This window comes from Gracilinanus agilis, chromosome 4 (assembly GCF_016433145.1).
Source record: "Gracilinanus agilis isolate LMUSP501 chromosome 4, AgileGrace, whole genome shotgun sequence".
Lineage (NCBI taxonomy): Eukaryota > Metazoa > Chordata > Mammalia > Didelphimorphia > Didelphidae > Gracilinanus > Gracilinanus agilis.
The window spans coordinates 105,117,447-105,131,283 of NC_058133.1; the positions used below are offsets into that span (position 1 = coordinate 105,117,447).

General features: G+C 45.2%; 1 protein-coding gene across 1 annotated transcript; it reads right to left on the minus strand.

Moving 5' to 3' along the window:
• Positions 1 to 1,997: 1,997 nt before the first annotated feature.
• Positions 1,998 to 9,726, minus strand: LOC123243940 (tubulin alpha-8 chain). The gene is made up of 5 exons (XM_044672124.1): positions 9,709 to 9,726; positions 7,992 to 8,214; positions 5,704 to 5,852; positions 3,735 to 4,415; positions 1,998 to 2,385 (listed from the first exon to the last, which is right to left on the minus strand). Exons 1-5 carry the CDS (start codon positions 9,709 to 9,711, stop codon positions 2,092 to 2,094), a joined length of 1,350 nt encoding a protein of 449 aa, XP_044528059.1. The 5' UTR covers positions 9,712 to 9,726; the 3' UTR covers positions 1,998 to 2,091.
• Positions 9,727 to 13,837: the final 4,111 nt, after the last annotated feature.

The following is a 13,837-nucleotide window of genomic DNA, read 5'->3' on the forward strand; positions in this document are numbered from 1 at the left end:
TTTATTAAGGGTTTACCACTTGTCAGGAGCTGTTTCTCCAGATCATTTTCTCTTTGATCTGTCCTAACCCCAGGCAAGTAACTTCAGAGAAGGAATGATGATGGTAATTTGGTTGGTTGGGAATTACCTTGAGGGAAGAGCACAAATCTGGAAGCTAGTTAGTGAAATGGATAATGTGGGCCTCAAAGTCAGAAGACTCCAATCTAACCTCAGATACTAGCTGCATGGCCTTGGGCAAATCACTCAACCCTGTTTGCTCCAATTTCTTCATCTTTCCAATGAACCAGAGAAGGAAATGGTGGAACTGTCTCAAGTGTCTTTGCCAAGAAAACCTCAAATGAGGTCATGAAGTCAGATACAACTGAAAAATGATTTCACAAGAGTACAGATCACTGGTGGAAGGATCTGGGGTCAGCAAGAATTAGTTGCCAAAATAGTATTGCCATGGTGTTCAATAGACCAGAATCAGGCATTTATAGAGGAGGGAGTCTGAGAGTGTTGGAGACAAGGGGAAAAAAGGGCAGATTAAAAAAAGGCTGAGGATCCAATTTGGATAAAGTACTCATTTTCACCTCCTCAGTTAGGAAAAGGACTAGGACATATTTCATGGTGAGAGACTAGTAGGAAGAGAAATAAAATAGAATTGAAAAGGGGAAAACAAGGTAGTAGGATGTAAGTGCTAATTTGAATAACAAATTTATATGACATGCCTATTGTTCAAAACCTATGTTGTGATATGTAGAACTAATAATCTTGGATGAGAATTCTTTGGGCACGGATGGCTTCTGTGTATAATGATTAAATTGGGATTTTGATTAAATAAGAGTTATAAAAAGTGGTCTATTAGCAGCTTTTAACAATTTTGTTTAATTGGAATATTAGTAAAAAGAGGGAAATGAGGAAGGGAAAGAGGTAAGGAGACTGCCTAGCCTAGCCTACCCTAAATGCTGATCTGGTGAAATGAAGTTCGCTCCCTGACAGAGTTCTAATCTCCATGTGGGAATCCTAGTCACTCACCAGCAAGCTGGGCAAGATCCAGGCAAGGTCCCAATGCAGAAAAACCCTCATGAGCTAAGCTCACCGAGGAAGCCACGAACCCAACAAGAAAATCCTCCACTCCAAGAAGCTCCAAAACCAAAAGTCGAAGTCCCAAAGCCGAAAACTCCAGTGGAAAGCCCAATGCTCCCATTCGAAGTCCAAAAGCTCCTAGGAGCCATCGTCCTCCAAAGGAGATCCAAGGAACAGAGACTCCAAAGAACTCCAAAGGAGAAGTCCCTTGGACAGGAAGTTCAGGACTTTTTATAGTCCCTTCCCCTCTTTACAGGAACCAATCCCAGTCTTTCAATTTGCCTAGCACTGTGGTGGTGGGGAGGGCAGTGGCCTCTGGAGTTGTCACCCACTCTAGCCAAGTGACTTGTGAACTCTCATGCTTAGGGACTGCTAAGGTTCTAAGTAGGGGGACTTCAGTTTTTGATTAACTTAAAAGTCACTGATTGATTCACTCTTCACAGGTGATATGGGACTGATCTCAGAGAAAGGTAGCCAGTGGTGTGACAAGCCTGAGCTTTTAACTGTAGTTGTCCCAGTCACCTTGGTTAGGGAAACCAGATTATAAGGCTCTTGCCCTACCATAGACTTGGAGGAGCCTACAAGGGGTACACAGGGGAAGCTAAATGCTCATGGGAAGACGGTCTAAAAAGAGGAGCAATTGTCCTGGGAGGTGAGAAAAGCTTCTTCTGACAGCCTCATTTAGGCCCCACCAATGGACACAGGGAGAATTTGTCAAATGTGGACGCAGAAGGAGGAGGAGGAGAGGGAAGCTTGGAGTCCCATTCATCCACCTTCAAAGTTTTCATTTTCTTGTTCTACTTTCAGTCCAGCTAAGGGAAAGAAAGAGGAGTAAAAGGCCAACGAAAAGCAGCAGAGTTTGCAGACTTTTGGGGGGCACCCACACCGTCCCTTCCCTACCCCAAAGTCCCACAAAGTACCCCATTTACTGCAGGTAAGAAAAGATTTTATTTTGGAGTGGTAGGAAAAGAGAAAGATACAAAAGACGGATAAGGCCGAATGAGGTTGGTGGCTGGACGCTTTCTAGAATTCTTCGCTTTCATCTTCTCCCTCTATAGAGTCTGTGCCTACTTCCTCGTAATCTTTCTCCAGGGCTGCCAGATCTTCCCGGGCCTCAGAGAATTCTCCTTCCTCCATGCCTTCGCCCACATACCAGTGTACAAACGCCCGCTTTGCGTACATGAGGTCAAACTTGTGATCCAGACGGGCCCACGCCTCCGCGATGGCAGTGGTGTTACTGAGCATGCAGACCGCCCGCTGCACTTCGGCCAGGTCTCCGCCGGGCACCACCGTCGGGGGCTGGTAATTGATACCCACCTGCAAGAGACAGAAGGAAGTTAGCTCCGGCGGATGGGGGGCCGCTCACACCTCCAGGTCTCCTGCGTTCATCTGGGGAGGTCTTGGGTCTGGGCAAGTCATTTAACCCCCATTACCTAGCCCTTACCATTGTTTTATCTTAGAACCAATACTCAGTATTGATTCTAAGATATTTAAAAAAAAAACAAACATCTGATCTCAGGGGGGCAGCTGGATTGAGAGCACAGGCCCAGAGACTGGGTTGAAATCTGGCCTCAGACACTTCCCAGCTGTGTGACCCTAGGCAAGTCATTTAACCCCATTGCCTAGCCCTTATCAACTGTTTTGCCTTAGAACCAATACCCAGTATTGATTCTAAGATGGAAGGGAAGAGTTATTAAAAAAGAAAACAACTAATCTCAGATAATTCCTAACTGTGTGACCTTGGGGCAAGTCACTTAACCCCAGTTGCCTAGTTCTTGCCAATTTTCTGCCTTTAGAATCAATAAATAGTATTGATTGCAAGACAGAAGGTAAGGGTTTAAAAAAAAGAAATCCAAGTAGTCTTTCCTAATTGTTTAGGAGGTAAATTACTAATTATTTGAGAGTTCACCAATTTTTAAAAGTATACTTCTGGGACACAACACAATGATGATGTTGGGGATGAACTCTACATAGTAATTAGAAGACTGAATTCCAGGCTCAGTCCTGACACTAACAAGCTGTGATGCCTCAGGCCCAGAAAGGACCAATAAGTTGCCAATTTCCTGCATGATTCAAATTCTTTTAAAACGGCAATCAAGAATCCCAAGGTCTGCATTCTAAACCCTGTGAGAGCCAAGATAAGTCAAAAGGGTTGGAGAAACCGAAGGTTGGGGTTGCTCCTACCCTTATATGGGGAGTTTAAAGGACTTAGGACCTTGCATTCATTTCAATTTAATTCAATGAATCTTTATTAAGTGCCCGCTGCATACTAGGTACTGTGCTAAGCTCTGGGGATTCAAAAAAGAGGCAACAGAGAGTCACTCTGCCTTCACCAATAACCTAAGTCGCCGTCTTCCTTTCCGATCTATTTATCAGGGGATGTCTGGGCAGTAGCTCTTACCTTCTTAGTCTTGGTTGCCTCGGGTCCGAGAAAGTGAGTTTGTGTTCCCTGAGCATCCAGGAACTTCTAACCACCATAAACTCCTGAGCTTCCTTTCTCCACTTGACCATGCAAGCTCAGGGAAGATACATATTTGGGCTCTGACTCAGGCTTAAGTGCCACGTTTAAAACGGGTGCTATTTTACAGTCAATGTATCCCAAGTCAAATACTGGGGATCTGGGTCATCAGCCACCCTCGGTTCCCTCCCCTGCCTCTCCTACTTGCCTTGAAGCCAGTGGGACACCAGTCTACAAACTGAATGGTTCTCTTGGTCTTGATGGTGGCAATGGCGGCATTGACGTCCTTAGGCACCACGTCGCCTCTGTAGAGCATGCAGCAAGCCATGTACTTGCCGTGACGAGGGTCGCACTTCACCATCTGGTTGGAGGGGTCGAAGCAGGCATTGGAGATCTCGGCTACAGAGAGCTGCTCGTGATAGGCCTTTTCAGCAGAGACGATGGGCGAGTAGGTGACGAGGGGGAAGTGGATTCGGGGATAAGGCACCAGATTGGTCTGGAACTCGGTGAGGTCTACGTTGAGAGCGCCGTCAAAGCGCAGGGAGGCGGTGATGGAGGAAACGATCTGGCCGATGAGCCGGTTGAGATTGGTGTAGGTAGGACGCTCGATGTCCAGGTTCCGGCGGCAGATGTCATAGATGGCTTCGTTGTCCACCATGAAGGCACAGTCTGAGTGCTCCAGTGTGGTGTGGGTGGTCAGGATGGAGTTATAAGGTTCTACCACAGCCGTGGAAACCTGTGGGGCTGGGTAGATGGCAAATTCCAGCTTGGACTTCTTGCCATAGTCAACAGAGAGTCTCTCCATCAGGAGAGAGGTGAAGCCTGAACCTGTACCACCCCCAAAGCTGTGAAATATCAGAAATCCCTGCAGTCCTGTGCATTGGTCCGACTGATGGGAAAGAAAGAAGGAAGAAAACACGCATGTCAAGTGGCTAAGATATCAGGCAAGAAAGACTACAAAACCCTCTCAAATGAATAAGGAGACATCTACCCCCAAACCCCTCGATTTGGGAAAAGAATTCCCTTTTAAAAACAAAACAAAGTATAAAAGGACATACTTTCTTCCCTTCTCCTATGTTAGTAGCTTTTAGGGAGGAGATTATCTGGGAGGTAATTAAAGGATCTTAAGGAGACGTACAGACATAATGGGGATAAGCCACAATTGTTGGCTTCCCCAGGTTCCCACAGCCTCCACACTTCTACTATAAAGAACTTGAAACAACCTGGAAAGATTTAAGTGCCGCTAGGTCATTGTAGCTTTCGGGGCAAGGCAGGCATTAGGGAGAATATCAGGATCTTCCTGATTTGGTCCTAGTAGTTTCTTCCGTTAGGAAGACTGGCTTAAAGCCAGAGAACAGAATTGTTTTCTTAAAAAGGGAGATCTCTGACTCAGTTAGTTTTCCTGCCACATGCTAGATACATTTACAGCTCTTAATCCTCCAGGTAGGGAATGGAATATACTAAAGAGCAAGATTAACTATTAACTTTCTAGGCTGGTGAGTACTGCCCTGAATTCCCAATTAATCATCTAAAAACAGCCATGTCAAGTAGTTATGGATGAGGACAGAAGATAATCAAAGGTGTGGGGCCATGGGGCCACTGGAGCTCCTTACTCCCTCTGTTTGTTGGGATTTAGAATGGACTGGATCCGATACGTGGCTCAAATAGATTATCAGACCCTCCAGGTTTGAGGAAGGACCGAAAGAGCCAATAAATCGCCCTGAGCAAGAGGCTCAGATGGATAATTTTCCTTAGGGCTGGGGTCTTTAACTTGGGGAAGGGAGGGCCAGGATTTCATTGACACATTCCAAGATGGGATCTGTGACATACACAAAAGGTTAAAAACTCCACTGTAGGGAAAGGTTCTATTCTTTATTCTAGGTTTCTTTTTCCTAGTTTAATCTCAATTTGAGAGCATCTTCTCTTTTAGAACATTTCTCATTGATGCTGCCTAAGTGACCATTCCTTGGGAGGGGCAGACACCAGAAAAATGGTTGGACAGGTCAACCTTGACGGAAGACTGGGGAACCATTGTTCTCTGGCAAGGGAGGTCTGGTTTTCCTTTACTCGTATCCTCCTACCTAAGGTCCCAAAGACTTTTGGGGAAAATGGTGATGACTAGGAGGAAGGTAAGGGTTGAGGGAGATAAGGGAGGATGCCATGCTTGCCCAGCTCACCAGTTTTCGGATGCGCTCCAGTACAAGATCAATTATTTCTTTCCCGACAGTATAATGGCCCCGGGCATAGTTATTTGCAGCATCTTCCTTGCCAGAGATCAGCTGCTCTGGGTGAAACAGTTGTTTATAGATGCTGGTCCGAACCTCATCTGTGAGGATCAAGGGAAGAAAGGACAGGTTAGTGGAAGGAATGAAACAGTCATTTTTAAAGCATCTACTATATACAAAGCATGGTGCTAAGTGCTTTACTATTATCATCTCATTTGATCCTAACAACCCTGAGAGGTAGATGCTATGATGATGTCTGTTTTACAATAGAAGAACTTCAGAGAGAAGTTAAATGACTTGCTCAGGGTCTAGTGGGTCTAAGGCCAAATTTGGTCTTCCCTAGTGGACTATATTTTGCAAAGTAACTAAAACATTACCACCCCCTAATGAATTTCGTCACAGAGAATAGGTCAGAACGGAGAAAGGGTCTGGCTTATCCTAAGCCTTTCACTTCAGACTTTTAGGTCTATGGGTTTGAGAGTCTGGGTGTAAAGGAAAGGTAAGAGATATTTAACCTTTGGGCAGCTAGGTGGCGCAGTGGATAGAGCACCAGACCTGGAGTGGAGAAGATTCAAGTTCGAATGTGACCTTAAATCACTTACTAGCTATGTGACTTTGGGCAAGTCACTTAACCCTGTTGGTCTCAGTTTTCTAGTTTGTCAACGAACTGGAGAAGGAAATGGCAACCACTCCAGTATCTTTGCCAAGATAGCCCAAATGGGGTCAGGAAGAATCTCGAATGAATGAATGAATAACAACATTTTAACTTTTAAGTCTTTAATTCTAGAATGGGGAAACATTCCAATATTTCTCTGGAGCTTAAAAAGTGCTTTTAATAACAATCTTGTGAAGCACATAGGAGGAATACTATTATAGGGAGTCAGAGAAGAAAAGCAACATGTCCAGCAGCATTCAGGATTTGAACACTCAGATCTCTTCAAGACTAGTTCTTCCTACTAACTTGAAACTCATAAAAAAACCCACAAAACTCATTGTAGACATGATCAGCATCTGTTTTGACCTACAAGGAAGAAGAAGAGATGGGGAGAAAGGAGAAAGTAATGGCAGATAGTTAGTTGGTCCAGTGGGGCCACTGGGTAAAAGTCAAAGAGAAATGACTTTATATCTGGCTTCAGACCCTTAGGGTTGACCTGGGTCTCAATTTCCTCATCTATAAAATAGGGATGATAATAGTTATCTACCTCCCAGGATTGTTATGAAGAGAAAACAAAATAACATTTGAGAAGCATTTGACAAACTTTTAAGTGCTAGATAAGTACTGGTTATTATTGTTGTTGTTGTTGTTTTTGAGGGCTCAAGGTTCTTGTGCTGGGGTGGGGGTTAGGGAAGGAAGAAATTCATCATCAAAGCACTGATGACCCCAATCTCTGCTATGCATCTAGAAATGCTTATTATTAACGTTGCTGCTCTTGTTAATAACAATAATAAAAAACAGAAGTAAGCCAGATAGACATCAGGACTACGCTCCCACCTTGTCACCTGCTAATTGCAGCAATGGTTTTAGAAAGCTGGGAGGTTCATAGGGCAGGAAGTCAAAGAGGTTCAGTTGAGTTAAGAAAAAAGGCATTGGGGAGCCTACAGAGCTAATAACAATAAATTCAAACAATCCCCTGCTTGGAAGTATTGGTTAAATTCTTTTAGCTAAGCATCCATCATTTTATGAGAATCCCATTCCCCTTAGATTAGTCAACCTGGAACTGTTACTCCTTTTGGAAGGGGGAGGAGGTGCCTGTGTCCTTCTGAGTGGGAGCAGAAGGAGGGGGAAGTGTCTGTTCCTGTTTTTCCTGCCCTATCCCCCATCAGACTGGCTGAAAGAATACCTAGCTGTCAGTGTCCACCCACATGGAGATGATTAACTCTACTGAATGTTTTTTGGGATTGCTCCCTCCACTTCCAGATAAAAGCAGCTCTAGATACAAGGCAGAGATTGAAGGCAGTGGTGCTTTGGGGAATTTCTTCCCTCCCTGGCCCCAAGGACAGGAAGAACCCAGGGTCTTCAGCACTGCTCTCTCCTGGAGGCAGCAGTGGCAAGAGCAGCAGACTGCCCTGTTGTTTTTGGCAAGCAGAAAGACTTGGATTCCATTGCAGGCTCGTTTCCCAAGCCAGGTTCCCCAAGGGCTTTGGGGCCCAGGGCAAGGAGTCCAGGTTGGGGGAAGGGGAAGCTTTTCTTTCTCTCCCTTCCCTTCTCCCAAACAGGGTTCTTTTTAAAAACTCCTTACCTATTACAGAAGGCTCCAAGTCTACAAAGACTGCTCTGGGGACGTGCTTGCCAGCCCCAGTCTCACTGAAGAAGGTATTGAAGGAGTCATCACCACCCCCCAAGGTCCTGTCACTGGACATGGTACCATTGGGTAGGATACCATGCTCTAAGCAATATAATTCCCAGCAGGCATTGCCCATCTGCACTCCAGCCTGGCCGACATGGATAGAGATACACTCTCGCTGTTTGGAGGAGAAAAAAAAACGCACAGATGAGCAGAGGTTTTTTTGTTCCTGTTTTTCGAGGTAGGGGAAGAAGTTGGGAAATGAGGATTTTAGAGGAACAATAACAGCACCTTTCCTGCTATTTCCTACTGGCAAGATCCGCTGTGTTGGCTCAATCCTCATTCCCACCCAGCCAGTAAAAGCAATATCACCTGCTAACTGAAGAAGGGGAATTGTTATGGACACTGCTGTGCTGGTACAGCATTAGCTTAGAGTCGGGTCTGGGCACCGGCTCCATACTCTAAGCCTCCAGAATACCCGGCTTCCTGTACAAGGACTCTAATTGCTATGAACCAGTCCCCTTTGTGGACCTCTATTTCACCCTCCCCCCTCTTCTCCTGCCCAAACAGGCAGGCAAGTTCCTTTTCCCTAATTAGGAAAGGCAAGACCTGACTTCTAGATTCCAGTCAAAGGTATCGTGATTGGCCAAGTATCCTACACCACTTGGAAATGCGTAAAACCAAGAAGGCTAGACAGCCTCTGTGACATCCTTCCCCACTCCCCAGCCCTCCAAGTGGGCCATTGTCTCCATCTTCTATAGCACAACGGGAAGAAGCAAACTGGAAGAGATCAAGTCACTCTCCGGAGTCTAGAAAGAGAGGGTCCCTTCCAGCTTCCGCCGGGCGGATGACTTCTCGAGCGGCTCGGCCCAGATGTTTGAAACTCCTATCTTTTTTTTCTTCACCTTCTTCCCTCTCCCCTACCACCAAGGGCATCACCACCTTTCGGCTGCAAAAAGGAGGCGTTCCCTAGGGCGCTGACCCCTGCTGGCAGGACTTGGGAAACTTGGCAGGCGCAGGGACAGGATAGATTACTGTACCACAACCCTCCCTTCAAATATTTAAAAGGACCCAGCGCACAGGGGGAGATTTTTCCTGTTGCGCTGGAAGAGGCAACATTAGGGAAGCCCCCAAATCTTAAGCAGCTAATACAGTAAAGAAGCTTGAAACTTCAAATTGCGCCCCGCCCCACTCCTCTGTCCTAGTGCGGGCTGCCTGCTCCAGACTGACATCAGACCAAGGGGCCCCAGAACCCCTAAACCAAGAGCAGGAGAGTTTCCTCCCTCCCTCTCTCCGTCTCAGGGTGTCCAAACACCAAGGGCGGTGGAGACTTTGTTCTCCACCAGAAAAATGAGATAAGGGCAGGGGAGGGTCAAAGATTCCTGCCTGATCCCAAGAGACCTCCAAGAGTATCTAAAAGGGGGGGACGGGGTTGGAGCCAACAATCCGACATGGCGAGTTAGTAAATGAGCAGCTTATTCCACTTTCCCCTCCTCTCCAAGGGATCAGACTGGATTCCTACAACGTAACCCATCTCGCCGACCCTCCATCTGGGAGTGCCCTCAGAACGGGTTAGTTAGGGACTTCCCCATAGCCAAGTCCCAGGAAAGTGGGTGGGAAAGTGCCCCCTCCCAGCAGCCCGGACCCTTCCGTACAGTCCTCCCCCCCTCACCATGGTTGCTCTGAAGTGTGAAGATGGGAAGGTGCTGTTGACTGCAAACAGGTTACGGGTCTCGGCCAACACAGCAAATTGGAGAGCGCGTACCTCCTGCGGTGGCTTATATAGCCCCGCCGAGCCTCAGGCCCTGCCCTCATCTCGGCTCGCATTGGGCTGTCTCCGAGCTGGGCCCTATTTTTCACTCTTCTCACTGGGCCAGGCCCCCAAAGAAATCCGCCCCTCATTCCCTCACTGGGCCGCCGCTTATGAAATATCCCCGCCGGAGCTGCTCATTGGGCCGTTTGTAAAAGGAGAGGGAGGCGGCTGTACACCTCCGGACCGAGGGCCGGAGCCTTTCTCCCACCTACTCCCGGTGTGTTGCATGAAGGTCATCAAAGAGAAGATTTGGCGTTTGGCTTCCCTCCGACCCCCACCCAGGACCTCTATGTGGCCCCCGTGTGCCCATAGGAGTAACTGGAATTTAGTTTGGAGTTTGGCCTCAATATACGCCCTGGGAAGCTCTTAGTGGAATCATTTGAGTGATTTTTTTTAAAGGACCTTGAGTTTTCTTTTTAAATTCTTTGTTCTAAGGGGCAGTTTTCTGGAAGCTCAGTGGATACATTCGGAATTATCTGCATTTTACTGAAAAAGTCTCTCCGTGTTATTACTTTGCCTATCTTCAGTTTTCAGGTTGATTGAGCGCAGAATTGGAATCCCACACCCATCTCAAAGTCCTGATTCAGCTGTTGTCCAGAGCACATCTATCTCCAATTTCTGTCCCTTCTGGTTAACCAATTGGCCCCTTTCCCTATTGGGACAGACTGATGAGGGAGTGGTGTCATTCAGCTTCATCAAACGATTGGATAAAGTATTTCCACCCTTTAATAACGATCGCCTTTAATATTTTCCCTAGCCTGGTGAAGAAGTCCATTCCCATCCCACTGCCCCTCAGGATAATTACATCCTCCTGGAAGATGAACTTTAGGAGAGCCAGACAAGGCGGTAGTGGCAACAGGCTATGGGACAGGCTGCTGTGGGAAATTCACTGAGTCGGATTGAGACAGCTAAATTCCATTCTCTCAAGGCACCATTGCAAGTGGTGAAGTTCCTTAGCCCATCCCAGGACTCTAGATGGGGTGGGGTGAGGAGAACATACAGAAGATTTAAAAATTGGCCTCTCCTTTGCTTATCTGATTTGTGATCAGCTGGCCTTTGACCAAGTAAGATACAGATTCTATTTGTGCATACAAAAAAATCAGATAGGTAGCACCAAAACAATGTTTTCGTTTCTCATAAAATATTTGCAGGTGAATATCTCCCTCAAGCACCTCCAGGAGGTAAAAGTCCCAGATTCAATGTCAATTTGTATATTAGAAAAATCATCCCAACTTTTCAAAGGCCACTAGCTCCGCTTGTACTGTATGAAACCACTCTAAAATGTGTCACTGGTCACAAAGGGGATATAGTGAGAAATCATAAATGATTCCCTGCAAGGGAGTACTTTGAAAGTGCTTAAATGTAAAGTGCTTTAGGAAATCCAGATGTCAATGTGGATTTTTGGATGACTCAGTTTACCCTTACTTTTTTTTTAACTCTTACCTTCCATCTTAGAGTCAATACTGTGTATTGGCTCCAAGGCAGAAGAATGGTAAGGGCTAGGCAATGGGGGTTAAGTGTCTTGTCCAGGGTCACACAGCTAGGCAGTGTCTGAGGCCAGATTTGAACCTAGGACCTCCCATCTCTAGGCCTAGCTTTCAATCCACTGAGCCACCCAGCTGCCCCCAGTTTACCCTTATTTTGAGAAACCCCCAGTACTAAGCACACCTATTTTGATTTGAATGTTGAAGCATCTTTTTATTTTGGAGGTTCCTCTATAGAGTCTATTGGATGAAAGTTTCCTCTCCAGGAGCCCAGCTTCTGAGTCTGACCCTTGTCTTTAATTTGTTGCAGCTGACCATTCTCTAATGCCATAGCTGCTAAATGTTAGGTTTACACACCTGTTTATGTTTAGCCTTTGTAGGCTTCCCAAAAGGTATAAAGAGATTCTCAGGTTCAGTATCTCTTTGGAGTTAGCACTAAGAGCTGTGTCTTCTCCCAGGGATACGGTTCCCAGAATCTCAGAGCCTTTGGTTCTGTATGGAATTTGTTTATGACTTTGTGTGGTGCCCAGATTAATGAGCCTATCTCTTTATTTGATTAAAGTGTGGGTTTTCTGACCACTTGGAAGTTTTGTATTTATTTTCCAAGTTAACAGAGGCATTAGTAAACCATCATAGCAACTAGAAGAAAAAAAAAAAGTCTGCTTGCTCTACTGAGGAGGTGGGCAGTACTTGTAGCAAAAAGTAACTATTACTATTTGGCCTAGGGATGCCTTTCCTTACATACATAATAAAGTTAGCAACATTGATGCCACTAAATTGAATAGTACATCCCTCTCCCATCCCTCTTTCCTTAGCAATCAATAATCCTGCCAAAGATGTCACTATAATCCAACCACCTTATTGACTTGTTTTCCAGTTGTGGCTGACCCTGGGACCCCCCTTTTGGGGTTTTCTTAGCAAAGATACTGGAGTTGTTTTGCCATTTCCTTCCTCAACATCCCAGGGATTCTCATCTTTTTGGAACACTGACATTTTGTTTCATTCTGGAATATCCTCTACCAACTTCCATAGCACTATGCATTTCATTTATGCACTGTTCTGTTTTGATTTCTTTATTACTTAAGTATGGATCAAAAACTTTTAAGTTCCAAAGGGGCAGAATCCATGTTTTAATTAAACATTTTCAATATTGTCTAACTTAAGTGGAAACAGGGGCTACTAAACTGTACATAAGGAATACTAACATATTGACACTATATGTTCTATTAGATTTTTATTTATGTTAAACACTTCATTTTAATCTGCTTCAGGCCTCACTAGGAAGTGTTGCCTGCTATGGATTTACATAAAGTAGGGCCTTTAAGACATGGTTGTTAAATTTGATCAGTTTTATGACTTTCTAAAACGGAGTCTTAGATTTCTTTCTTTCTTCACTCACACTGTCTCAACATATTTCCAAATTTAGTGTTTTTAAATCAACCTCTTCTGACTTTTGCAGGTCTCATTGGAGAAGGGCGTATGGAATAAGAAATATGTATTATTCTCAAGGTAATAGTTATTAATATCTAATAATATATATTGACCCCTCCCATCCATTTCTCTTCTAGCTCCTTTCAAGACAAGGTTACTCACCCTCTCCTCCTTCAAGCAGGACAAAAGCCTGCTCTCTGGGTCTCTGGGGATTTGCCTTGGGCAGGTGACCCAGCCTGACCCAAAGATCACTTTTTCCCCCCCTAAACTCTTACCTTCCACCTTAGAATCAATATTGCATATTGGTTCCAAGGCAGAAGAGCAGTAAGGGCTAAGCAAAGGGATTAAGTGATTTGCCCAGGGCTACCCAGCTAGGAAGTGTCTGTGGCCATATTTGAATCCAGAACTTCCCATCTCCAGGCCCTTCTTTCAATTCACTGAGCAACCCACTGCATCCCCAACTTGCTTTTCAAGTAGATCAAAAGCTCCAGAGCCCTTTGAAAAGGGAGTTGGAGCCTTTTTTTTTTTTTTTTTAATATCTTTCCCTTAAACACAACAATAAAATGATACTGAAATGAAAACAACAGTCTTGTCGAGTGAGGGTGGGGTGACTGGAGATGGAAAGGCTCTAAGAGAACAAGCATATCTTGTTCACCAAGAGATTGAATCAAGATAAAACATCTAGACCGACAGGCTTCTTTGGGGGCATCTCTGAGTCTGTGTCAGTGAGGTATTTCTTGAGTCTTTGGCCTTAGCCCTCTTTCCCACCTCCAGGTATTTAACCTCTTATGCTCAAAGCTCAAATGGAGACATTGAAAAAACACTTTCCGGAGAACCAAGAAAAATTGGGAAGCTGGTGTCTCCCCCAGCTCAGCAGTTATTCCCTTTCCATTCTCTAGTTGCAAAGGACCCTCAACAAGGCCAAACTTCCCTGATTACACAACCTGGAGCAACCACAGTGACCTTGACCACAGGAGTAAGCACAACCCTTTCAGATGTAGTGAAAGTGGATAATGCATTAATTAAAAAACATTTACTTAAAGCATCCAGCTATGTGGAAAGCACTGTGAAAA